General features: G+C 43.9%; 1 protein-coding gene across 1 annotated transcript in view; it reads right to left on the reverse strand.

The window, feature by feature from the left end:
• LOC120045928 (calcium-activated potassium channel subunit alpha-1) overlaps window positions 1-20,132 on the reverse strand; it is a 176,926-nt gene extending 156,794 nt beyond the window's left edge. Inside the window, exons 1-2 of the mRNA XM_038990854.1 lie at window positions 20,124-20,132; window positions 17,914-18,084 (exon numbers count right to left, since the gene is read on the reverse strand). Coding sequence (XP_038846782.1) covers window positions 17,914-18,084; window positions 20,124-20,132 — 180 coding nt within the window. The remainder of the gene's footprint in view (window positions 1-17,913; window positions 18,085-20,123) is intronic.
• Window positions 20,133-27,071: the final 6,939 nt, after the last annotated feature.

A 27,071-nucleotide genomic window follows, 5' to 3' on the forward strand; every position in this document is an offset into this window, starting at 1 on the left:
TGAGGGAACAAGGGTGAGACTCTTTAGGTGGGGAAATAATCACGACAAGCCGGTAAAAGGGTTTGCAGTGGGAATCAGTCATTGGGACAAATTGAGGACTCCCATTTTCAGGTTGTAAAACCACAAGGTGTGTTACAAAACAAAGCTGTTCCCTCTGTTAACCATCGTAGAAGGTAATGGAAGAGCTACACACAGAAACTAGACCTCTAAATGATAAAACAAGCCCCCAACATAGAAGTCACAGAGTAGACCTGTTGCAATGCATTGTTCATTAGTTGTGTAAACTGCATATTTTAGCAACATACCACAATAACAATGGTTATTTTTTAACGAATGACCAATGACTCAACCCAAGCCCTTCCAAAACCTAAACCATCTGGTTTGAAAATGATTATCAGGATAACACATTTATGTCTTGTGCTCACAGTAGACATCGAGCACCATGTCTCTGCTGGCGTAGTAAGAGAACTGTTGGTGTCTGTGAATTCTTACTAGGTCAAAGTATGCAGCGTCAAGGTAGCCCGCCCTGTCCCTACCCTCTCCTCTAATTTTCTCCCTTCCCTTCTCCCCTCCCTATTCCCTCGACTCCTTTCCTCCCTTCCCTTCTCCCTATCCCCTCGACTCCTTTCCTCCCTTCCCCCTATCCCCTCAACTCCTTTCCTCCCTTCCCTTCTCCCTATCCCCTCGACTCCTTTCCTCCCTTCTCCCTATCCCCTCGACTCTTTTCCCTGTCTTCTACCTCCTCCATACCCTCCCTTCCCTCTCCGCCGGGACTCAGCAGAGCAGCAACATTTCTCAGGTGACATCAACCCGTCTTAATACCCATCAGCCCCGTGGCCTCACCTGTCAGCCTGAGATTCCCCTGGCATGTCAAATATCTGTCTACTGTACAATACCATTAAATCAGGTTACATGACATATAGTACAGTATGCCCATTAGGGTTAATTTACAGTCTGCAGAGTCTGAGTTAAGGTCAGTGTCAACACTGTGTGCTCAAATACAAGATATCATCCTCATATTGGGTTGTAACCTCCACTCAGGTCTCCTTTGTAAGTACGTCTTGGAGGTGGTGACCTAGCTACTGGGATTCTCCCATTCAGTTAGACTAAATTAGTGTCAGTGTCCGGGAGGGAGTTCTCAATGCCTTTGATGGGCTGGTTATCTGTGTCTGTCTGTCTTTCCGTCCATCTCTTCGGTAGGGGGTTCTTGTTCTATGGCACTGCATTGGTCACACGTCTCTCTCTGCAGTCAGACCCCTTATCCATCTATCAACTTATACACTGAGTATACAAAACATTAAGGACACCTGCTCTTTCCATGACAAACTGACCAGGTGAATCCAGGTGAAAGCTATGATCCCTTATTGATGTCACCTGTTAAATCCACTTCAATCAGTTTAGATGAAGGGGAGGAGACAGGTTAAAGAAGGATTTTTAAGCCTTGAGACAATTGAAACATGGATTGTGTACGTGTGCCATTCAGAGTGTGAATGGGCAAGACCAAAGATTGAAATGTCTTTGAACAGGGTATGGTAATAGTGGCCAAGCAAACCGGTTTGCATCAAGAACTGCAACACTGATGGGTTTTTCATGCTCAACAGTTTCTCGTGTGTATCAAGAATGGGCCACCACCCAATGGACACCCAGCCAACTTGACACAACAGTGAGAAGCAATGAAGTCAACATGGGCCAGAGTCCCTATGGAACGCTTTCAAAACCTTGTAAAGTCCATGCCCTGATGAATTGAGACTGTTCTGAGGGCAAAAGGGGGGTGTGCAACTCAATATTAGGAAGGTGTCCTTAATGTTTTGTACACTCAGTCTACAGTGGCTTGCGAAAGTATTCACCTACCTTGGAATTTTCCTATTTTGTTGCCTTACAACCTGGAATTAAAATGGATTTTTGGGGTGTTTGTATCATTTCATTTACACAACATGCCTACCACTTAGAAGATGCAAAATATTTTTTATTGTGAAACAATCAAGAAATAAGACAAAAAAACTGAAAACTTGAGCGTGCATAACTATTCACCCCCAAAAAATGTATACTTTGTAGAGCCAGCTTTCTCAGCAATTACAGCTGCAAGTCTCTTGGGGTATGTCTCTATAAGCTTGGCACATCTAGCCACAGCGATTTTTGCTCATTCTTCAAGGCAAAACTGCTCCAGTTCCTTCAAGTTGGATGGGTTCCGCTGGTGTACAGCAATCTTTAAGTCATACCACAGATTCTCAATTGGACTGAGATCTGGGCTTTGACTAGGCCATTCCAAGACATTTAAATGTTTCCCCTTAAACCACTCGAGTGTTGCTTCAGCAGTATGCTTAGGGTCATTGTCCTGCTGGAAGGTGAACCTCCGTCCCAGTCTCAAATCTCTGGAAGACTGAAACAAGTTTCCCTCAAGGATTTCCCTGTATTTAACGCCATCCATCATTTCTTCAATTCTGACCAGTTTCCCAGTCCCTGCCGATGAAAAACATCCCCACAGGGATGGTATTCTCGAGGTGATGAGAGGTGTTGGGTTTGCGCCAGACACATTGTTATCCTTGATGGCCAAGAAGCTCATAAAGCACAGCTCTGTGGAGTGTACGGCTTAAAGTGGTCCTATGGACAGATATTCCAATCTCCGCTGTGGAGCGTTGCAGCTCCTTCAGGGTTATCTTTGGGATTTTTGTTGCCTCTCTGATTAATGCCCTCCTTGCCTGGTCCGTGAGTTTTTGTGGGTGGCCCTCTCTTGGCAAGTTTGTTGTGGTGCTATATTCTTTCCATTTTTTAATAATGGATTTAATGGTGCTCCGTGGGATGTTCAAAGTTTCTGATCTTTTTTTAGAACCCAACCCTGATTGGTACTTCTCCACAACTTTGTCCCTGACCTGTTTAGAGAGATCCTTTGTCTTCATGGTGCCCCTTGCTTAGTGGTGTTGCAGACTCTGGGGCCTTTCAGAACAGGTATATATATATATATATATATATATACACTGCTCAAAAAAATAAAGGGAACACTTAAACAACACAATGTAACTCCAAGTCAATCACACTTCTGTGAAATCAAACTGTCCACTTAGGAAGCAACACTGATTGACAATAAATTTCACATGCTGTTGTGCAAATGGAATAGACAAAAGGTGGAAATTATAGGCAATTAGCAAGACACCCCCAAAAAAGGAGTGATTCTGCAGGTGGTGACCACAGACCACTTCTCAGTTCCTATGCTTCCTGGCTGATGTTTTGGTCACTTTTGAATGCTGGCGGTGCTCTCACTCTAGTGGTAGCATGAGACGGAGTCTACAACCCACACAAGTGGCTCAGGTAGTGCAGTTCATCCAGGATGGCACATCAATGCGAGCTGTGGCAAAAAGGTTTGCTGTGTCTGTCAGCGTAGTGTCCAGAGCATGGAGGCGCTACCAGGAGACAGGCCAGTACATCAGGAGACGTGGAGGAGGCCGTAGGAGGGCAACAACCCAGCAGCAGGACCGCTACCTCCGCCTTTGTGCAAGGAGGTGCACTGCCAGAGCCCTGCAAAATGACCTCCAGCAGGCCACAAATGTGCATGTGTCAGCATATGGTCTCACAAGGGGTCTGAGGATCTCATCTCGGTACCTAATGGCAGTCAGGCTACCTCTGGCGAGCACATGGAGGGCTGTGCGGCCCCACAAAGAAATGCCACCCCACACCATGACTGACCCATCGCCAAACCGGTCATGCTGGAGGATGTTGCAGGCAGCAGAACGTTCTCCACGGCGTCTCCAGACTCTGTCACATGTGCTCATGTGCTCAGTGTGAACCTGCTTTCATCTGTGAAGAGCACAGGGCGCCAGTGGCGAATTTGCCAATCTTGGTGTTCTCTGGCAAATGCCAAACGTCCTGCACGGTGTTGGGCTGTAAGCACAACCCCCACCTGTGGACGTCGGGCCCTCATACCACCCTCATTGAGTCTGTTTCTGACCGTTTGAGCAGACACATGCACATTTGTGGCCTGCTGGAGGTCATTTTGCAGGGCGCTGGCATTGCACCTCCTTGCACAAAGGCGGAGGTAGCGGTCCTGCTGCTGGGTTGTTGTGCTCCTACGGCCTCCTCCACGTCTCCTGATGTACTGGCCTGTCTCCTGGTAGCGCCTCCATGCTCTGGACACTACGCTGACAGACACAGCAAACCTTTTTGCCACAGCTCGCATTGATGTGCCATCCTGGATGAACTGCACTACCTGAGCCACTTGTGTGGGTTGTAGACTCCGTCTCATGCTACCACTAGAGTGAGAGCACCGCCAGCATTCAAAAGTGACCAAAACATCAGCCAGGAAGCATAGGAACTGAGAAGTGGTCTGTGGTCACCACCTGCAGAATCACTCCTTTTTTGGGGGTGTCTTGCTAATTGCCTATAATTTCCACCTTTTGTCTATTCCATTTGCACAACAGCATGTGAAATTTATTGTCAATCAGTGTTGCTTCCTAAGTGAACAGTTTGATTTCACAGAAGTGTGATTGACTTGGAGTTACATTGTGTTGTTTAAGTGTTCTCTTTATTTTTTTGAGCAGTGTATATATATATATATATATATATATATATATATATATATATTGAGATCATGTGACACTTAAATAAAGTCCACCTGTGTGCAATCTATCACCAGATCTTATTTAGGGGCTTCATAGCAAAGGGGATGAATACATATGCACGCACCACTTTTCTTTCTTTTTTTAAACAAGTTTTCTTTTTTCATTTTTTTTCACTTCACCAATTTGAACTATTTTGTGTATGTCCATTACATGAAATCCAAATAAAAATATACTTAAATTACAGGTTGTAATGCAACAAAATAGGAAAAACGCCAAGGGGGATGAATACTTTTGCAAGGCACTGTATATCCACCAGTATTGTAGAGGACTGATGAAAGCAGAAGCCACACCCATGTCTCTCTCTGCAGTTAGTCCTACAGAGCTACTGCTAGTATAGTGTATTATAGAGGACCCTTGCAGTAGGGGACTGACTCTTGAAGAAGCCACAACCATGTCTCTCTCTGCAGTTAGTCCTACAGAGCTACTGCTAGTATAGTGTATTATAGAGGACCCTTGCAGTAGGGGACTGACTCTTGAAGAAGCCACAACCATGTCTCTCTCTGCAGTTAGTCCTACAGAGCTACTGCTAGTATAGTGTATTATAGAGGACCCTTGCAGTAGGGGACTGACTCTTGAAGAAGCCACAACCATGTCTATCTCTGCAGTTAGTCCTACAGAGCTACTGCTAGTATAGTGTATTATAGAGGACCCTTGCAGTAGGGGACTGACTCTTGAAGAAGCCACAACCATGTCTCTCTCCTTTCTGCAGTCAGTCCCCTTACCCATCTTATTGTGTTATAATTATAGAGGACTCTAGCAGAAGCCACACCCATGTCTCTCTGCACTCCGTCCGTCCGTCCATCAGTCCCCCGGGTCTCAGCCTGTATAAACAGTCATCCATCAACAGACCGCATGACTGAATCAATGCTGGATTGGATTGCCATCGATTCCTCTGATAAATTATGGCAAAAGACAAATAAGCTGCGTATGGTTAACTCCCATACGATTTGGCCCTGGCACGAATGAATGCACGCACACACACAAACCCTGTGCCAGCTGAGACAACGCGACAGACAGAATATGAAACTATGAGACTCTTAAACAACAAACTAGATTCAATTGAGTTGCATTATGTGAGAGCACACTCTCCGTGGCGATACATCGTTACACTAGATGTGGGATGAAGAGATGAGGAAGAGATGGATTTCCTGGATAGGCTGCTATTCACTGAGAAATCATTTAGAGAGGACGGACGTGGCATCCACTTCTAAACCAGGCTGTCTCTATGGCTGTGGACACTGTTTTAGTGTGTGTTGATGACAGCAGCAGATCAGCTCCACGTACAAACACGCTCCATGGGAGAGGATAATTAGCCAGTTCAAATACTGCTGTCAGCCTTTACCAGCCCAGTACACAACTAACTACACACATTACAAAACTAACTACACAACCGTGGAAACTGCCTACAATACAGTTATCCAAGCCCCAAGTCCCAGTAGGACTTGGATAGAGACAGGATAGAGGGGGTCAGTACTGTGTGTGGAAACAGGGATAGAGGGTAGAGGATAGAGGAGAGAGTGGTTTCAAGTTTCATTGTCATGAGCACAAATACAGTGAAATGCCTTTCTTGACAGTTATTTTCCCAACAATGCAGTAATCAATATACAGTACTACAAAATAAAGTAGAACAAAAATACATAATAAATAGAAATAAGAAGAACACAACAAAATCAGTAAGCTATATACCGGGTTAATTTCAGTGTCAGTGCCAATAGCATATTTACAATGTGCAGGGATGTATGTATAGGGGTAAGTTGACTAGGCATCAGGATATACAGTGTCTTCGGAAAGTATTCAGACCCCTTGACTTTTCCCACATTTTGTTACAGCCTCATTTTGTTACAGCCTCAAATGTATTAAAATGTATGTTCCCCTCATCAATCTACACACAAAACCCCATAATGACAAAGCACAAACAGGTTTATAGAAATGTTGCTAATTCATTAAAAATGTAAAACTGAAATACACTGCTCAAAAAAATAAAGGGAACACTTAAACAACACAATGTAACTCCAAGTCAATCACACTTCTGTGAAATCAAACTGTCCACTTAGGAAGCAACACTGATTGACAATAAATTTCACATGCTGTTGTGCAAATGGAATAGACAAAAGGTGGAAATTATAGGCAATTAGCAAGGCACCCCCAAAAAAGGAGTGATTCTGCAGGTGGTGACCACAGACCACTTCTCAGTTCCTATGCTTCCTGGCTGATGTTTTGGTCACTTTTGAATGCTGGCGGTGCTCTCACTCTAGTGGTAGCATGAGATGGAGTCTACAACCCACACAAGTGGCTCAGGTAGTGCAGTTCATCCAGGATGGCACATCAATGAGAGCTGTGGCAAAAAGGTTTGCTGTGTCTGTCAGCGTAGTGTCCAGAGCATGGAGGCGCTACCAGGAGACAGGCCAGTACATCAGGAGACGTGGAGGAGGCCGTAGGAGGGCAACAACCCAGCAGCAGGACCGCTACCTCCGCCTTTGTGCAAGGAGGTGCACTGCCAGAGCCCTGCAAAATGACCTCCAGCAGGCCACAAATGTGGCCAGTGATGTTCGATCGGGTTCAAGTCAGGGCTCTGGCTGGGCCTCTCAACGACTTTCAGAGACTTGTCCCGAAGCCACTCCTGCATTGTCTTGGCTGTGTGCTTAGGGTCGTTGTCCTGTTGGAAGGTGAACCTTCTCCCCCAGTCTGAGGTCCTGAGCGCTGTGGAGCAGGTTTTCATCAAGGATCTCTGTACTTTGCTCTGTTCATCTTTCCCTCGATCCTGACTAGTCTCCCAGTCCCTGCTGCTGAAAAACATCCCCACAGCATGATCATGCCACCACCATGCTTCACCGTAGGTAGGCCAGGTTTCCTCCAGACAGGACACTTAGCATTCAAAAGGTTCAACTCAGATAGTCCATGTAGGCATTTTGTTAGCTATTTAGCAGTCTTATGGGGATAGAAGCTGTTCAGGAGGCTGTTGGTGTAAGACTTGTTGCTCCGGTACTGCTTGCCGTGCGGAGGCAGAGAGAATGGCTAGGTTGGCTGGAATTTTCCGGGCCTTCCGGGCCTTCCTCTGACACCACCTGATATAGAGGTCCTGGATGGCAGGGAACTTGGCTCCAGTGATGTACTATGCTGTCCGCACCACCCTCTGTAGCTCCATGCGATGTGGATATAGGGATCAAGTCAGAGAGAGAGAGCGAGAAAGGGAGAGAGAGTGGGATGGCCACCGCCACAGGGTTGGGAAAAGGCCATGACAGCAGATGGTTACTGGTTCCCACTCAAGATCCCATAAAGCAAGAAAGATGTCTGCTCTGACCCATTTCTGCCTGCAGTCTGGTCCTGCAGAGTCCAGTAATAGCAGGGAGAAGAAATAGAGGACTATATCAATAATAGAGAGGATATAATCCTTCACTGGAAGCATTCCCTTCCTCTCCACATTATGAGATTACAGTTAACCCAGAGGTCTATGGACCAGGGACATGGTGAGTGGATTAACCATTTACTGTAGTGTCACAACCTGCTGAATCACTCAGATACTCTTCTTTTGTTGTTTCATATCGCTATAAAGCGTCTCTCACTCCCACGACAGACAGACAGACAGACAGACAGACAGACAGACAGACAGACAGACAGACAGACAGACAGAGACAGAGAGCAAGCGATGCTGGCAGGCGGTCACTCCTACCATCGCTTTAATATTTGAATAATCTCCAAACATTCTGTCTCTAGTAATTCACATTGAATTTGGAACCATACATGCTTATTCTACCAACTCCATATCTGTCGGTAGAACATTTGGGTCAATTTAGTTTTTCCCTCTCTAATGGTTAAGGTTAACACACAAACACACATACAGGAACAGACAGAGCGATAAATGTAACTACCATTCCCTTAATGTTCCACAAGGTGAGAATGACCTGGTGGAAAATGAGGACGTGTGTGTGTGTGTGTGTGTGTGTGTGTGTGTGTGTGTGTGTGTGTGTGTGTGTGTGTGTGTGTGTGTGTGTGTGTGTGTGTGTGTGTGTGTGTGTGTGTGTGTGTGTGTGTGCACCTGCTCACTGTTGCTTACATGTGAGATCGATGTGATGAGCTGTAATGGTTTCAGTGATTCAGCCCGGGTATTGGCTCCCATTAAGACAACACACACACACAAACCTATATTGAACTATGCTGCTGGAATCTGGGGTTGTAAAGAAGCCAAAACAGGGCCAACTCTATTCAGAACAGAGCCAGAAGACATTACCTTAGCTTGAACCAAGCCTTGCTATTCAAGGAGACATGGGATGGGAGCCTAGTGAAAATAAGACAGAGGGGCGAAATTATTAGGTTATGAAACCGTGTTATCAATATGCCAGGGGACAGAATAAAAAAATATATTTTCAACTGGGATAAAACACACAATTACCCTTGGACAAAGGATCTCAATGACATATTTCAGGAAGCTGATCTACAACACGTATTTAGAAATACGTTACGATGCATTGTCAACATGATCCAACACAAGTTCACCCTCAAAGAAAAATGGTCAACTGATATATGGCTAAAACCAAAACTCATAACTTCTAACCAGATCAAAACACCTATGATCCAGAACCCTATGTCACCTCTCACCTAACAAGAAATCAAAAGATCCTTGTGTGCTCAGTTGAGAACGGGGATACTGGCTCTGGAAATTGAAGGTAGGTTCAATGCCATAAATGAGAAGATCAATAATTAACTGCATGTATTTTACTGTACTTTATATGATTTAAGAGTACATTTGTTTTTTTTAAATGCAACAACAGAAACCAGACCTATTCTGGAGTAGTGATGAAGAGAAACCTGAATGGCTATTCAGTACAGAAGTGTTCCTGGTTGTACATTTTATTTACAAAGCTTGAAAGGCAGGACAATATAAGTTCTATAACGGAAAGGTTTTTGTTCTGTGTTTCAATATTTTTTTGTTTCAGTCGGAATGCAATTGAGCATGTATGTATGCATTTATGCATGCATGTACACTGAGCGTACAAACACTAAGAACTGGTGGCCTGCGGGCCTACAAAAGGGGGAAAGAGCAGGTGTTCTTAATGTTTACATTAAGTACACCAAACATTAGGAATACCTTCCTGATATTGAGTTGCACCCCCTCCCCCCCTGCTTTTAGCCTCAGAACAGCCTCAATTCATCGGGGTATGGACTCTACAAGGTGTTGAAAGTAGTCTACAGGCCTATGTTGACTCCAATGCTTCTCACAGTTGTGTCAAGTTGGCTGGATGTCCTTTGGGTGGTGGACCATTTTAGATACACACGGGAAACTGTTGAGCGTGAAAAACCCAGCAGCGTTGCATTTCCTGACACAAACCGATGCGCCTGGCACCTACTACCATACCCCGTTCAAAAGGCACTAAAATATTTTGTCTTGCCCATTCACCCTCTGAATGCCACACACAATCCATGTCTCATCCTTCTTTAACCTATCTCCTCGCCTGCATCTATACTGATTGAAGTTGATTTAACAAATTACTTCAATAAGGGATCATAGCTTTCACCTGGTCAGTATGTCGTGGAAAGAGCAGGTGTTCTTCAAGTGTTGTATATGTATACTCAGTATATGTACATACACTACAGTGCCTTCAGAAAGTATTCAGACCCCTTGACTTTTTCCCACATTTTGTTACGTTACAGCCTTATTCTAAAAGTATTATATTGTTTTTTCCCCCCTCATCAATCTAACCACAATATCCCATAATGACAGAGCAAAAACAGGTTTTTAGAAATGTTAGCAAATTTATCACAAATAAACTGAAATATCACATTTACATAAGTATTCAGACCCTTTACTCAGTACTTTGTTGAAGCACCTTTGGCAGCGATTACAGCCTCGAGTCTTCTTGGGTATGATGCTACAAGCTTGGCACACCTGTATTTGGGAAGTCTCTTCCATTCTTTTCTGCAGATCTTCCCAGGCTCTATCAGGTTGGATGGGGATTGTCGCTGCACAGCTATTTTCAGGTCTCTCCAGAGATGTTCGGATCTCTCTGTACTTTGCTCTGTTAATCTTTTCCTCGATCCTGATTAGTCTCCCAGTCCCTGCCTCTGAAAAACATTGCCACAGCATGATGTGGCCACCACCATGCTTCACCGTTGGGATGGTGCCAGGTTTCATCCAGACATGACTCTTGGCATTCAGGCCAAAGAGTTCAATCTTGGTTTCATCAGGCCAAAAAATCTTGTTTCTCATGATCTGAGAGTCTTTAGGTGTCATTTGGCAAACTCCAAGCGGGCTGTCATGTGCCTTTACTGAGTGGCTTCTGTCTGGCCACTCTACCAAGAAGGCCTGAGTGGTAGAGTGGTGCAGAGATGGTTGTCCTTCTGGAAGGTTCTTCCATCTCCACAGAGGAACTCTGGAGCTCGTCAGAGTGACCATTGGGTTCTTGATCACCTCCCTGACCAAGGCCCTTCTCCCATGATTGCTCAGTTTGGAAGAGCCTTGGTGGTTCCTTGGTGGACACCTTTGTCCTCATGGCTTGGTTTTTGCTTTGACATGGACTGTCAACTGTGGGACCTTATATAGACAGGTGTGCCTTTCCAAATCATGTCCAATCAATTGAATTTACCACAGTTGGACTCCAATCAAGTTGTTCAAACATCTCCAGGATGATCAATGGAAACAGGATGCACCTTACATTAATTTCGAGTCTCATAGCAAAGGGTCTGAATACTTCTGTAAATAAGGTAACTGTTTTATATTTTTTATAAATTTGTCATTATGGGGTATTGTGTGTAGATTAATGAGATTTGTATTTTATTTTGAAAAAGTCAAGGGGTTTGAAAAAGTCAAGGGGTTTGAATACTTTCAGAATACACTGTACATACGCGTACCTGTTGATGGAATTTATAGCTTTAAAGGAATGATTAGAATACTCCACTCAAACCATATAATTGTAGAAATTGACTAGAATCATAAAGTTATAATTAATGATGTGTGTAGTTTTAGTCAGTCAAACAATATGTCTATTATAGTGTCTTGAGCAAATCCTGAGCAAGATTCGGGGCCGACCTTGGCTAGGGGCCACAGAGATTGCAGAGAGAACAGGGAGTGATTCTCACGGTGTTCTCACGGTCCCTAATCTTTGTCGGCTGGGTAGCAGGACAGTGTGGGCGTAAGATACCTACTGTTTGTGTGCAAATGTATGTGCGTAGCTATAAAATAGATGTCTTTGTATTCTTGACTTTAGAACGTTCCCGTGAATTAACCTTATTGACTATTTTAGCTGGGCTTCTGTCTGTTTCATTTCAATCAGTATCTTACGAATCCTGATTAGCAGACTGAGTAGTTTAATTGAATTGGTTTATGAACATTGAGAACATAATTCGAGCCGGATCCCAATACCTTTCCCTGCCGTCCAAAGGTACCACGCCGAAATACCGTGCACGGGCGGGTCATTGACCCGTAAATTAAAGACCTGTCCCGTGACATTGGGGTTCCATAACAGGCCGGTATATACCTAAGGTCGGCAGAGACGGTGACGGGATCCAACCTACATTGCTTTTCCCAGTCTTCAAGACGAAGGTCAGTCATCTTTATTCACGAATTTGGGGGAATGATTTAAGATATAGGAGACTTTTACTTTGTGTATTAGCAAAAAATTGTTTGAGGGAGCAGGTCCGCAATGATCTGAGGTACATGTGCACTAGCACAGGAATGGCCGAAAGGTTATTTGAGGGATGGCCGAGAGGTTATTAGCCAGGGAAGTAAATAGGTGCTGTGAGATAGGACGGGGAGTTTGTGCAAATAGGAGAACTTAAATGGTTAATTAACATGTGGTAAATTAGCCATAGATCCAATTCAAAAGACATACCTAAATAAAATCCTAAAGTGTGAGGATATTGCTAAGGTTTGTGAGATAGGACAGTAATTCTATGCGAACAAATAACTTAAATGGCCAATTAACAAAAGTGAATTAGCCATAGATCCGATTCAAAAGACAATACTGAAATAAAGTCCAAAAAATGGAGAAAGAAGGGAAACCTAATATAGCGGCGGAGTGAGATACGAGATATTAACGTCAAAAGAACAAGGAACAACAGAACAATAGGCTGCTGACTAGGGATTTATGACCTCTGGAAAATAGCTTATAGGTTGTAAACGGTGAGACCTAATGTCCGATCGAAAGACACCACTATAGATAAAGTTTCAAGAAAGGAAAAGCACACATAGGTTAAGAGATAGCGAAATACACATAGAGTGTGAGCCCACACATAGGGAGTAGTGACATACACATCAATAGTGAGACACATAGGAAGAATTTAATCAGAATTTTAAAAGCACACACAATCGTAAAGGAAAATAGCAATTGAGTAAGAGATTAAAGAGACACACACATAGATTGTGCAGGAGAGCAGATATAGTAATTGGATAACGGGAAAAAGAGCACATACATAGATCATAGAAATACATACATGCAGGTTGAGAGAATAAGCATAGAAAACACAAGGTTTTACTAAACATGGGTAGTAAATCCTCAAAGGAGGTTCCAGATTTAACCAGAGATGAGCGGGATATGCAAACATAAGATAAAAGAAATGTCTACTTCTGTTTAAAGTGGAGGAAGGAGTATGGATTTGATGTAAGTTTGGACATAGAAAAGTTGGACCTAATGATAAGACAGATACGTAAGGCATGTGGAGACAAGCCAGATTAACAACGGGCAGAGGGGCTAGACACAGCGAGGGTATGGTTAGCCAAGGCGAGGAAGAGAGCAGAGGGAGAAAAGAAAAAGGAAGTAAAAAATAAGGAAGATGTAAGTAGCCAGCAACTAGGAACAATAACTCCCACGGCTCCTCTGGAGGTCTCCCATAAACCTAAATTATAGCCCACCCGGATAGACCCGGCGTGGAGAGAGAATCCTGATGATGAAACAGTGGTGGTGAGGAGACGGCAGCCAGTGCTTCCCGTCCCGCCACCACCACCCCCATATGGGGAACCTCCTGGAGTAGAGGGAGTCGGATGAGGATAGGATAGGGCTAGCTACCATAGGGAAAGTTATGAAAATTGTACCGAACGAGGACGTAGGCTGATAGAGACAGAAAGGATAGGAGAGAGGGTCAAAGGCAAGAACAAAGAGAAAAAGGTCAGACGCCTACAGCCAGAATCAGAGGAGGAATAGAAAAGGAAGGAGATCAGTACCTAATGGTAACTATCAGGGTAATTGTAGAGAAGCATAAAGGAGGCTTCAAGGAAAAGGAAAGTAAGAAAGGTCAGACAGGAACGGAATATTTCATCGCCACTCTTGGGGAAAAGCAGGAAAGATTTTAAACAGAAGGGGAAAAACAGAAAAACGCGATGACAGAGACGGAGAGAAGCGGTGTTTTAATTGCGATAAGAAGCGGTGTTTCAATTGCAATGAGACAGGACATTTCGCCCGGGAGTGTAAGGCTCCCTGTAAACATTGTGACCGAGTAGGACACAACCACCAAAATTGTAATTCAACTAAGGGGAAGGACAGGCGTGACAATCGGGAGAGAAAGAGAGAGGCAGAGACAACGAGAGCGAGATTAATGAGAATCCTCGCTGGTGAAACGCTTAGACCTTTAATACAATAATAGGGTTATTTGCGTCTCAATCATTTCGATAGCGTTGGTGGTCGAGGGGTAGAACTCTTGCCTACAACGCGGGAGACTCGGGTTCGCATCTCAGCCTATGTACCGATTGACTAAAATCAGTTTTTTTATTATAATTCAACTATTGGTATGTTTTGCCTGGAAAGATACGTTCGCTAGTGTTTGGATAAGATATAAACTGAACGTTTTAATAGATTGTTTAGGTTAAATTGAGAGACTAATTCATTCAAAATAATAGCGAAGCGAATTTCGATGCAAGACGGTGTCTTGCCTAAATGGTTCGCTGGAATAACGTATTGAGAATGGAGTCGTATTTAAATTACTGAATCATAGAAGAGACAGTCACCTAAATCAGATGAATTCTAAATAATAACGGAGAGATAATTGCGATAGAGTTGTGCCCATCGAAATGTGTTTTTATTCTTATGGATTGGCTGATGTAGGTTATACATTTTGTCGATTTATATATTACTTTTAAGGCTGGAGCAATTCATAAGGGTGAAGCCGAAAGACGGGACAGTTGTAAGTTTGGTTTTAATCGTACGATAGCGGTAAGGCAGGAAGTTAATTAGGAGAGGTTATATTCTTGTCCACTGGTAAGAAGAGGACAGTTAGTCGCGCTCACTGGGCTATATTTGGCTGTAAGAGATTCAGGTCTGAATAGTTGAATCGTAAAGGATTCGTGATAGTTTTGATTATTCATTTTTGGTTTGATTGTTTAGGTAACACCAGTGAATTGGAACAGAAGGTCAATGTATTCTAACATTATAATCTGTTTCCATTACGTGGAACAACGTCAGGTCAGTAAAGTGGATTGCAGGTTGAGTTCATTTTATTTTACAGGGACAGTGTACATTGATCACTGTTGTGTGTGTCTAATGGCAGGGTATTCCTATCAAGCACTTTGAGAGACTGTTTGCAGACAGACTAAATGGGTTTTAATGTTGCAAAGCAAGCTTGGGCCAAACTAGTCAAGTCGTATGTTAAATTAAGGGAAACTTATGATTAGAGGGAGTACGATGGATATTAGGTTTTGTTTGTAGTAAACGTTTGGGTTGGAGGAGATTTCCATGTTTCCCAGAGAGACGATATCTTAAAGGGGTACACTCACATATGGAATATTAGAAGTTTTATTTTCTGAGTTTTAATTAAACACGTGAATTCTTTTGATAAAGGGAATGTTCTGGGAATCGGGGATACAACATGTAGAAAATGTTTGATGGTTTTCTTTCATTTGTATAATATAGTATGAAACACGACTGTAAAAGGGTGGTATGACCTTTGCCCTCTATCAGGGCTTTCCTTTGGGGTCTGATCAGCCTCATGGGAGGGCCATTTGGATAATCAATTTAAGGTCATTGGTGATACTGATTTTAAGGTAATTTGTGTAATGGATAATTATGAACGAGTTTATAGTTCTTTGACATATTTGTAATTTGAACCAATGAGAAGAAAGAAATGGCATAGCCTTGGATTAATGGTAGACTTATGTTAAGTATTTAGAACCTAATCGAAGCCAACAGGACAGGGATATATGACAGCTGTGGTGATTCAGGATCATTGAGAGCATCGAAGTAACCTTAATTAAACTATGTAATAACCTTAGAGATTGCCACCATAGACGGGTGATTTTAAGTAAATATTTGGAAACAACCCATATTTGATACTGACTGTTATGAGAAAGAGCGACAGACAGATAGGAGGAAGGGCAGACTGAGAAGCCCTCCCTGCACTGCTGAGACCTTGATGGTTTGGGAGCAGAGAGGAGAAGGAGGAAGGGGGGCTGTTACTGAGTAGAGACAAAACGGGCCTGACACTGAACCATTGCCTAGAAATTATTCGGCACAACAGGCCGAAATAGTAGCATTGACTAGTGCCTGTGAAAGCAGCACAGATACATCTTAAAGTAGATAAGACACTTGACAGAGAATTGTTACAGGATAGACATGAACGAACGCCCCAGGGAGAATTGGACATGTAGAGAATGAAAGGGGCGCTCCTACAAGATAATGTCAGACATAAGGATAATTTACTAATCTTACCTCAGTCATTGTTTAAATATGCGGCAATATTGATACATGGGCAGAGCCATGTATCAAAGGGGGGATAGGATAGGACACTTTGTGGCCTATTGGATAATAAACTAATAAAAAAACCTGAGTAGTTTAATTGAATTGGTTTATGAACATTGAGAACATAATTCTCTTGACAGTACCCCCTCGACAGAAGGCATTGGGGCGAAGCTGTGATAGCTAATTTCCAGAGGAATCTAAATACACCTAAGCCCCAGAGCACACTTGATCTTTATTAGCAGCAAAGTCATCAAGACCAGCACATGAACAGAGACCTAGGGCTCTAAGCGCATACATCGGTTTCTTTATTTATCTTCCCTATGTCACTGAATCTACATGGTATACACGCCACCCTGTGTGTGTTACCCCTGTCCTGCACAGTTCAGATGATTGAGTACGGCTACACTGTAGTTGCTATGGTAACATGGAAACGGGCTCAGCGAACACAGACGCTCCTCGCAGCTTTGATCTGCAGAAAAGGCCTGATGGATGGCAAGAGTCCCACAACACCGCCCACACACACTGCACATGTCAAGATGTGTGCAAACACTTGAATCGTGCACACGCACAGTCATTCACCTGTATACACACTTAACTGTTTAGAGTGCATTCCCGTGCATATCATTACAGCGTCAGTAAGCAGGCATATGGTGCAGAAACCTAGACAATATCAGAAGTAGCACAGACCACAGTAGGTGAGATATTTCTATGCAGAGTACTGCTCTATACAGACCTCTGCTTAATTTCTCCTCAATATCAGACAGGTGCTTTAGAGAGAACACACACCCGCACACATATTCTAAGTAGACGTGAAGAATTCACATCTCACCAAATATTAACAATTACACTTTTAGGGTTGGTGGTTTTATAGTTTTGTGTGTTTGTTTTGGTCAACGCTCTGAGTTTCGTATTTATTCAGTCCCCCAAAACACCAAACATCTACGAAACACCTAAATCAATACATTTTGGAACTTTACCTAAAGCCTGCAAGTATGACTTTTTTTTAATAAGCATTTATTAGCCTTTATGTCTTACAATCAGGCTTATCATATGTTATATGTGTCAGTATTTCAAAAAAGATAACATTCTACCTTTACAAATAAAAAATATGAGTTTCTTCCCTTGTAAAATGTAGGGGTTTCCTTTGTCTGGTTTTAAGTACAGCTCATGCTGGGAGTCCAGATGCTTTATTCCAGCCCTGCCTAGCAGACAGATTTATCATCAGCTGATTACACTGCAGCAGACACAGACAAGGGGTCCTTTGCTCCCTCCCTCCAACCCCTGTGTACCCTGTCAGTCTTTGGTCAGAAACAGACACCACATGTTCTACGCACCCTCCAATCTAACAGTAACGTAGCTGATTCCCCATTTCACAAAAAAATCCCATTAAGGCATATGGAGAATGTATCCCAGTAAATTGACATGCTATCCCAGTCAGGCATGTCAATTTAATAACTCAGTTATATTTCTGCTCGGTCTATTATGTCTGACATCACACACATTCTGACATAATATGAAAGACAGGTAGAATATCTTCAGGGGTTTGAGATTGAGAGCAGCTCAAAATAAAAGCACCAACACACCCCTACACACACACACACAGTGCCACACACACACACAAACATGCTTCGGGCACGTACCAGGACTCTGCCGGTGAGTGTCTGTGCTGATATCATGACCCCGGCCCAGTCCTTCACAGAGGTCATCCACCCCACCTCGCTGGCAGGTACCACTTCGTCCTTCTCATCAGGACCCTTAGGTGTCCCATCTGCTGCCTGACTGTTAGCAGGATTATTCACCTTCTGGGCCTCCTAGAAGAAAGGGGGAGAGAGAGGTGGAGGAAAAAGAAAGAGATGGAGGAAAGAGAGAGAGATGGAGGAGAGAACGAGAGAGAGATGGAGAAGCAAGAGATTGGGGAGCGAGAGATTGAGGAGTGAGAGATGGAGAAAGAGAGAGAAAGATTGCGTTAACATTTTGTTGATCAGACATCCTAAACTCAGCAAAAAAATAAATGTCCTCTCACGTTGATTCATGTGCACTGTCCCTGTAAAAATAAAATAAACTCAAACTGTCAACTGCGTTTATTTTCAGCAAACTTAACATGTGTAAATATTTGTATGAACATAACAAGATTCAACAACTGAGACATAAACTGAACAAGTTCCACAGACATGTGACTAACAGAAATGGAATAATGTGTTCCTGAACAAAGGGGGGGTCAAAATCAAAAGTAACAGACAGTATCTGGTGTGGCCACCAGCTGCATTGAGTACTACAGTGCATCTCCTCCTCATGGACTGCACCAGATTTGCCAGTTCTTGCTGTGAGTTGTTACCCCACTCTTCCACCAAGGCACCTACAAGTTCCCGGACATTTCTGGGGGGAATGGCCCTAGCCTTCACCCTCCGATCCAACAGGTCCCAGACGTGCTCAATGGGATTGAGATCCGGGCTCTTCGCTGGCCATGGCAGAACAGTGACATTCCTGTCTTGCAGGAAATCACGCACAGACCGAAAAGTATGGCTGGTGGCTTTGTCATGCTGGAGGGTCATGTCAGGATGAGCCTGCAGGAAGTGTACCACATGAGGGAGGAGGATGTCTTCCCTGTAAAGTACAGCATTGAGATGGCCTGCAATGACAACAAGCTCAGTCCGATGATGCTGTGATACACCGTCCCAGACCATGACGGACCCTCCACCTCCAAATCGATCCCGCTCCAGAGTACAGGCCTCGGTGTAACGCTCATTCCTTCAACGATAAATGCGAATCTGACCATCACCCCTGGTGAGACAAAACCGCGACTCGTCAGTGAAGAGCACTTTTTGCCAGTCCTGTCTGGTCCAGTGACGGGGGGTTCGTGCCCATAGGCGACATTGTTGCTGGTGATGTCCGGTGAGGACCTGCATTACAACAGGCCTACAAGCCCTCAGTCCAGCCTCTCTCAGCCTATTGCGGACAGTCTGAGCACTGATGGAGGGATTGTGCGTCCCTGGTGTAACTCGGGCAGTTGTTGCTGCCATCCTGTACCTGTCCCGCAGGTGTTGTTACACGTGGTCTGCCAGTGTGAGGACGATCAGCTGTCCGTCCTGTCTCCCTGTAGCGCTGTCTTTGGCATCTCACAGTACGGACATTGCAATTTATTGCCCTGGCCACATCTGCAGTCCTCATGCCTCCTTGCAGCATGCCTAAGGCACGTTCATGCAGGTGAGCAGGGACCCTGGGCATCTTTCTTTTGGTGTTTTTCAGAGTCAGTAGAAAGGCCTCTTTAGTGTCCTAAGTTTTCATAACTGTGACCTTAATTGCCTACCGCCTGTAAGCTGTTAGTGTCTTAATGACCGTTCCACAGGTGCATGTTCATCAATTGTTTATGGTTCATTGAACAAGCATGGGAAACAGTGTTTAAACCCTTTACAATGAAGAGCTGTGAAGTTGTTAGGTTTTTACGAATTATCTTTGAAAGACAGGGTCCTGAAAAAGGGACTTTTCTTTTTTGCTGAGTTTATTATTTCATATAGAAATAGGGAATCATGACAGCTGCTCTATAGGTTCTATTTCTATCTGCAATGTTCGACAAGAGTATCTAGCACCATGTGCCTGAAATGAGAGTGGGCTTGGAGGGTACATGTACTGTATAGCTCCACAAGGTGCCATCTAAAGTATTCATAGAATCTACCTAATTAATACATGACCATATGAACCGACACAAGATCTGCATAATAGTAAGAGGTCCAAGGTAGCAATCACTTGAGTCCCTATAGACAGTGTAATGGAGAGAAAGAGCTCTAGCATGGCAATGTGAGGCTCTGGCTTGCTGATGCATAAGAGTGGAGGTAAAGACACAAACACCCACTTCCATCATATCGCACACTGTCAGGGTTGTCAAACACCATATGTTGAATGTGTGTTTGTTCGTGTGTGAGTGTGTGTAGTCGTTCTGTTGCTTTTGCCCACATGGGCCTGTAAGTTCATTCATCCTAGGGGTGTATAGTGGCATACGACTAATGTTGTCATGCAGGCCCCTCAACCCTTCATCTTGTGACTGAATGAATGAGCAGAGCACAGTTGCATTGTAATGCATTGACTCGCCATACTCTGCAGTGCTACTTACGTAGGCAGCTGCTTAGACATCCACTCACTCTAATAATACTTCCTTTGACATGTTTCCCCTTCAGCCATTAAGTTGCATGGTTTGATTGCAAGCACACACACAGTGCATACCGCCTGGCGAGGTAGAGTAAAGGTCAGCATGTCACCGCTAGGCCCTAAACCATAGGGTGTAGCCCAGCGAATGGCGTCACAGAGAATCCCTGGCACTCCAGTAACTTTCAGAGCTCTCGACTGCGGCCCGCTCTCCCTTCCAAGGAAGCTGGGTTGTATTAACGGCAGGGTAGTAGTTAATATTTTATTACGACCCACTGACACTGCTCGTCCACTCTGGACCAGACCTGTGTTCAAACACTATGTGAAATCTTTCATATACTTTGAGCGTTTGCGTAAGTCTGCATCGAGTGTCAAATGGCTGGAGTTTAACGTTTTGGTACTTTTCCATTGGTTCATTAAGCCAAGCAAACTCAATCAAGTCCATATAAAGTATTTTGAATGATTTTAAATAGTGTTTGCACCTGGGTATGCTCTGGACCGGCCGACAGACGAGTCAGAACCATACCAACAGAGTCTCTGGTTAATGGACTATGTGACGTCAGCAGACTGGGACAGTAGTGTGTGTTTGGGTGACATGATACTGTGTCTGACATCCTAAGGTATTCCAACAGTCTGAATACTAAACAGGTGGAAAATACCCAGAATACAACTGACCTACATGTATTGTTTTTTTCCTCCCTTGGTTTGTTTGTGTTTGACGCCACAGAGTCACAGCCCTGAGTTTTTCCTTGCCAGGTCATGATCATGGAAAACTCAGGGCCCTAGACATACTAATCCATCTCATTCTAAGAACTATGAAGCAAGAGAAGAAACACTATATATACACAAATGGACAGTACCCGTAAAAAAAAAAGGATACACACCTACTCATTCAAGTTTTCTTTTACTATTTTCTACATTGTAGAATAATAGTGAAGACATCAAAACTATGAAATAATCATGTGGTAACAAAAACAGTGTTAAACAAATCAAAATATATTTTATATTTGAGATTCTTCAAAGTAGCCACCCTTTGCCTTGATGACAGCTTTGCACACTCTTGGCATTCTCTCAACCTAGCTTCATGAGGTAGTCACCTGGAATGCATTTCAACTAACAGATGTGCCTTGTTAAAAGTTAATTTGTGAAATTTTTCTTTCTTTCTTAATGCATTTGAGCCAATCAGTTGTGTTGTGACAAGGTAGGGGTGGTATATAGAAGATAACCCTATTTGGTAAAAGACCAAGTCCATATTACGGCAAGAACAGCTCAAATAAGCAAAGAGAAATGACAGTCCATCATTACTTTAAGACACGAAGGTCAGTCATTCCTGAACATTTCAAGAACTTTGAAAGTTTCTTCAAGTGCAGTGGCAAAAAACATCAAGCGCTATGATGAAACTAGATCTCATGAGGACCGCCACAGGAAAGGAAGACCCAGAGTTACCTCTACTGCAGAGGATAAGTTCATTAGAGTTAACTGCACCTCAGATTGTAGCCCAAATAAGTAACAGACACATCTCAACATCAACTGTTCAAAGGAGACTGCGTGAATCAGGCCTTCATGGTCAAATTGCTGCAAAGAAACCACTACTAAAGGACACCAATAAGAAGAGACTTGCTTGGGCCAAGAAACATGAGCAATGGACATTAGACTGGTGGAAATCTGTCCTTTGGTCTGATGAGTCCAAATTTGAGATTTTTGGTTCCAACCAGTGTGTCTTTGTGAGACGCAGAGTAGGTGAACGGATGATCTCCGCATGTGTGGTTCCCACCATGAAGCATGGAGGAGGAGGTGTGATGGTGTGGGGGTGCTTTACTGGTGACACTGTCAGTGATTTATTTAGAATTCAAGGCACACTTAACCAGCATGGCTACCACAGCATTCTGCAGCGATACGCCATCCCATCTGGTTTGCGCTTAGTAGGACTATCATTTCTTTTTCAATAGGACTATGACCCAACACACCTCCAGGCTGTGTAAGGGCTATTTGACCAAGAAGGAGAGTGATGGAGTGCTGCATCAGATGACCTGGCCTCCACAATCAACCGACCTCAACCCAATTGAGATGTTTTTGGATGAGTTGGACCGCAGAGTGAAGGAAAAGCAGCCAACAAGTGCTCAGCATCTGTGGGAATTCCTTCAAGACTGTTGGAAAAGCATTCCTCATGAAGCTGGTTGAAAGAATGCCAAGAGTGTGCAAAGCTGTCACCAAGGCAAAGGGTGTCTACTTAAAAGAATCTAAAATATATTCTATATTTTGATTTGTTTAACACTTTTTTGTTTATTACATGATTCCATATGTGTTATTTCATAGTTTATGTCTTCACTATAGAAAATAGTACAAATTAAGAAAAACCCTTGAACGGTAGGTGTGTCCAAACTTTTGACTGGTCCTGTATGTGGACACCCCTTCAAATTAGTGGATTTGGCTATTTCAGCCACACCTGTTGCTGACAGGTGTATAAAATCAAGCACCAAGCCATGCAATCATTATAGACAAACATTCGCAGTAGAATGGCCATCCTAAAGAGCTCAGTGACTTTCAACGTGGCACCGTCATAGGATGCCACCTTTCCAACAAGTCCGTTCATCAAATTTCTGCCCTGCTAGAGCTGCCCTGGTCAACTGTAGGCCACACAAGCTCACAGAACAGGAACACCGAGTGCTGAAGCACGGTAGCGCATACAAATTGGCTGTCCTCGGTTGCAACACTCACTACTGAGTTCCAAACGGCCTCTGGAAGCAACGTTAGCACAATAACAGTTCGTCGGGAGCTTTATGAAATGGGTTTCCATGGCAGAGCAGCTGCACACAAGCCTAAGATCACCATGCACAATGCCAAGCGTCGGCTGGAGTGGTGTAAAGCTTGCCGCCATTGGACTCTGGAGCAGTGGAAACACAATTCTCTGGAGTAATGAATCACGCTTCACAATCTGGCAGTCCAACAGACAAATCTGGGTTTGGCAGATACCTACAGGAACTCTATTTACCCGAATGCGTAGTGCCAACTGTAAAGTTTAGTGGAGGAGGAATGATGGTCTGGGGCTGTTTTTCATGGTTCGGGCTTGGCACCTTAGTTCCAGTGAAGGGAAATATTTTATGCTACAGCACACAATGATATTTGAGACGATTCTGTGCTTCCAACTTTGTGGCAACAGTTTGGGGAAAGCCCTTTCCTGTTTCAGCATGACAATGCCCTCGTGCACAAAGCGAGGTCCCTACAGAAATGGTTTGTCGAGATTGGTGTGGAAGAACTTGACTGGCCTACATAGAACCCTGACCTCAACCCCATCGAACACCTTTGGGATGAATTGGAACGCCGACTGCGAGCCAGGCCTAATCGCACAACATCAGTGCCCGACCTCACTAATGCTCATGGCTGATCGGAAGCAAGTCCGCGCAGCAATGTTCCAACATCTAGTGGAAAGCCTTCCAATAAGGAGTGGAGCCTGTTATAGCTGCAAAGGGGGACCAACTCAATATTAATGCCCATGATTTTGGAATGGAATGTTCGACGAGCAGGTGTCCACATACTTTTGGTCATGTAGTGTACATACCAGCAGACTAACCCAGCCACTAGAGTACCCAATATAGTTCCTAGGCTATCAGGGACAAAGTGACAGTAGTATTCCTTTCTGGCCGGCTGGCTGGCTGGCACACACACGGTTTTTCCCATTACAGTCTGTTTGGAGAGGATTGTCCAGTTCAAATTGGATTATATTCCTTAAATGATCCAACATGGCCACAGCTGCCATTTTCCTAATTACATTCTCTGCCATAACAAATGGCAATAACCTCCTTTTAAAAGGCTGCCTTAGCCACTAGAACTGTATCTATCTGCTGCTGCTGCCTATAGACCCCACACAACAGGAGAGTGCCACAAATGGTAACCTGTTACCTTTGGGCTCTTGTCAAAAGAAGTGCACTTCTTTTAGTGTCCCATTTGGGACGCAGCCCAGGAATGCAGTGGAAAATGGGTTCAGGACTGCTTCGTAGGCAAACATCCATGCTTCCATACAGGAGTTATGCGCTGTTATGAATGCTTAGCTGGATAATAATGTATGGATGATGTGTAATGCATTATAAATGAATTAATACCTCATATTTATACAACCACTGTTATAAGGAGCCATGGTTTGTCAAGAGTGCCAATATCAAGTGTTAAAAAGCACTATTGGGTGCTAGAAGGCAATATAAGATCTTTATAACGTCTTCACATCTTACCAGAGCTGTAACCTCACCCCTCTCCTGCCCTCTTCAGTCCTCCCTTGCCAAATACCCAGAATGCTTAATACCTTTCACATGGTGCAAATACGGAGGGGTATGCGTTTGTGACGCTCACTATATCTGTATGTGTGTTCACTATTCGCGGGCACGGCTAATGTTTCGCTCTGGTTGGACGGCCACCTGCTTCAAAGCTCTCCAGGCATGTAGCCGTGGTAACATGTGCTTGGCAGGGGCTGAGGAATAAATCTAACTGAGATGACTGGAGGAGGACAGGCACACTAATAACCACTCACACACAGTATACATACGTGTGTGTGTGTGTGTGTGTGTGTGTGTGTGTGTGTGTGTGTGTGTGTGTGTGTGTGTGTGTGTGTGTGTGTGTGTGTGTGTGTGTATGTGTGTGTGCGCGTGTGCGCGCGCTAGTGGGGAAACCATGAATAATGGATATAAGTCGAAACTGATGTCTAGACAGATCGGAGAGGACAATGTAAACAACAAAGTGTTTCTACTTCATTTGAGCTGCTGGCCGGCGCTGGGCCTAGCTCACTACAGGGACAGAGAAAGACTGCTGCCAAGAGAGAATCCATCTGCTATATATACACACCTGTGATGTCAAACTGAAAGAGAGAGAGATGGAGAGCGAGATGGAGAGAGGGGGAAGATTGAGAGAGATGGAGAAAGGAAGGAAAAATAGAGATGGAGAAAGGAATGAAAAAGAGATAGAGAAAGTGTTTGATGGAGAAAGTAATAGAGGAGAGTGAGCGAATGAGAGGACGGAGGATAAAGCGGGAGGAAGGAGAGAGAGAGTGAGAGAGCAAGAGCGAGAACGAATCAGAGAACAGCAGGAGTGCAAATATGTTCCTTTTCACGGGCCAAGAGGTTGGCCTCTGTAGTTGACACAGTTTATCTATGTAAGCAGTAAGGCCCTATATAGACTGTCCTCAACCCTCCTGCCACACATCCACACATATAGACTCATAACTGAATATACACTAACTGTACAAAACATTAAAATGACCCATGCCTGTAATACTGTCATCAGGGCGCTACAATCAATAACAGCAGTGAAGAGAGAAACAGTGAATGACTTATTGGCTAAGGTGAGAAATATGGCTGCCTTGGGAAGAGGACTGAGCAGACCTTATGGTGAAGGGTATCACAGCTATATAAAGATCCATCTCGGAGTAGTCAGCGGTGTAGGTGTGTGTCTGGGAGTGTGTCACTTGTTAAATCCACTTCAATCAGTGTAGATGAAGGGGAGGAGACAGGTTAAAGAAGGATTTTTAAGCCTTGAGACAATTGAGACATGGATTGTGTATTTGTGCCATTCAGAGGGTGAAAGGGCAAGAAAAAATATTTAAGTGCCTTTGAACGGGGTATGGTAGTAGGTGCCAGGCGCACTGGTCATGGACTGCAACGGTGCTAGGTTTTTCACGCTCAACAGTTTCTCGTGTGTATCAAGAATGGTCCACCACCTAAAGGACATCCAGCCAACTTGAGACAACTGTGGGAAGCATTGAAGTCAACATGGGTCAGCATCCCTGTGAAACGCTTTCCACACCTTGTAGAGCCCATGACCTGAAGAATTGAGGCTATTCTTAGGGAAAAAGGGAGGGTGCAACTCAACATTAGGAAGGTGTCCTTAATGTTTTGTGCACTCAGTCTATATCCACCAGTATTGTAGAGGACTGATGAAAGCAGAAGCCACACCCATGTCTCTCTCTGCAGTTAGTCCTACAGAGCTACTGCTAGTATAGTGTATTATAGAGGACTCTAGCAGAAGCCACACCCATGTCTCTCTCTGCAGTTAGTCCTACAGAGCTACTGCTAGTATAGTGTATTATAGAGGACTCTAGCAGAAGCCACACCCATGTCTCTCTCTGCAGTTAGTCCTACAGAGCTACTGCTAGTATAGTGTATTATAGAGGACTCTAGCAGAAGCCACACCCATGTCTCTCTCTGCAGTTAGTCCTACAGAGCTACTGCTAGTATAGTGTATTATAGAGGACTCTAGCAGAAGCCACACCCATGTCTCTCTCTGCAGTTAGTCCTACAGAGCTACTGCTAGTATAGTGTATTATAGAGGACTCTAGCAGAAGCCACACCCATGTCTCTCTGCAGTTAGTCCTACAGAGCTACTGCTAGTATAGTGTATTATAGAGGACTCTAGCAGAAGCCACACCCATGTCTCTCTGCAGTTAGTCCTACAGAGCTACTGCTAGTATAGTGTATTATAGAGGACTCTAGCAGAAGCCACACCCATGTCTCTCTCTGCAGTTAGTCCTACAGAGCTACTGCTAGTATAGTGTATTATAGAGGACTCTAGCAGAAGCCACACCCATGTCTCTCTGCAGTTAGTCCTACAGAGCTACTTAATTCTGCCAGTATACTGTATTATGACTGATGTGATATTCCATTTCCAAAATGTA

Source organism: Salvelinus namaycush, chromosome 4 (genome assembly GCF_016432855.1).
Source record: "Salvelinus namaycush isolate Seneca chromosome 4, SaNama_1.0, whole genome shotgun sequence".
In the NCBI taxonomy this organism is placed as follows: domain Eukaryota; kingdom Metazoa; phylum Chordata; class Actinopteri; order Salmoniformes; family Salmonidae; genus Salvelinus; species Salvelinus namaycush.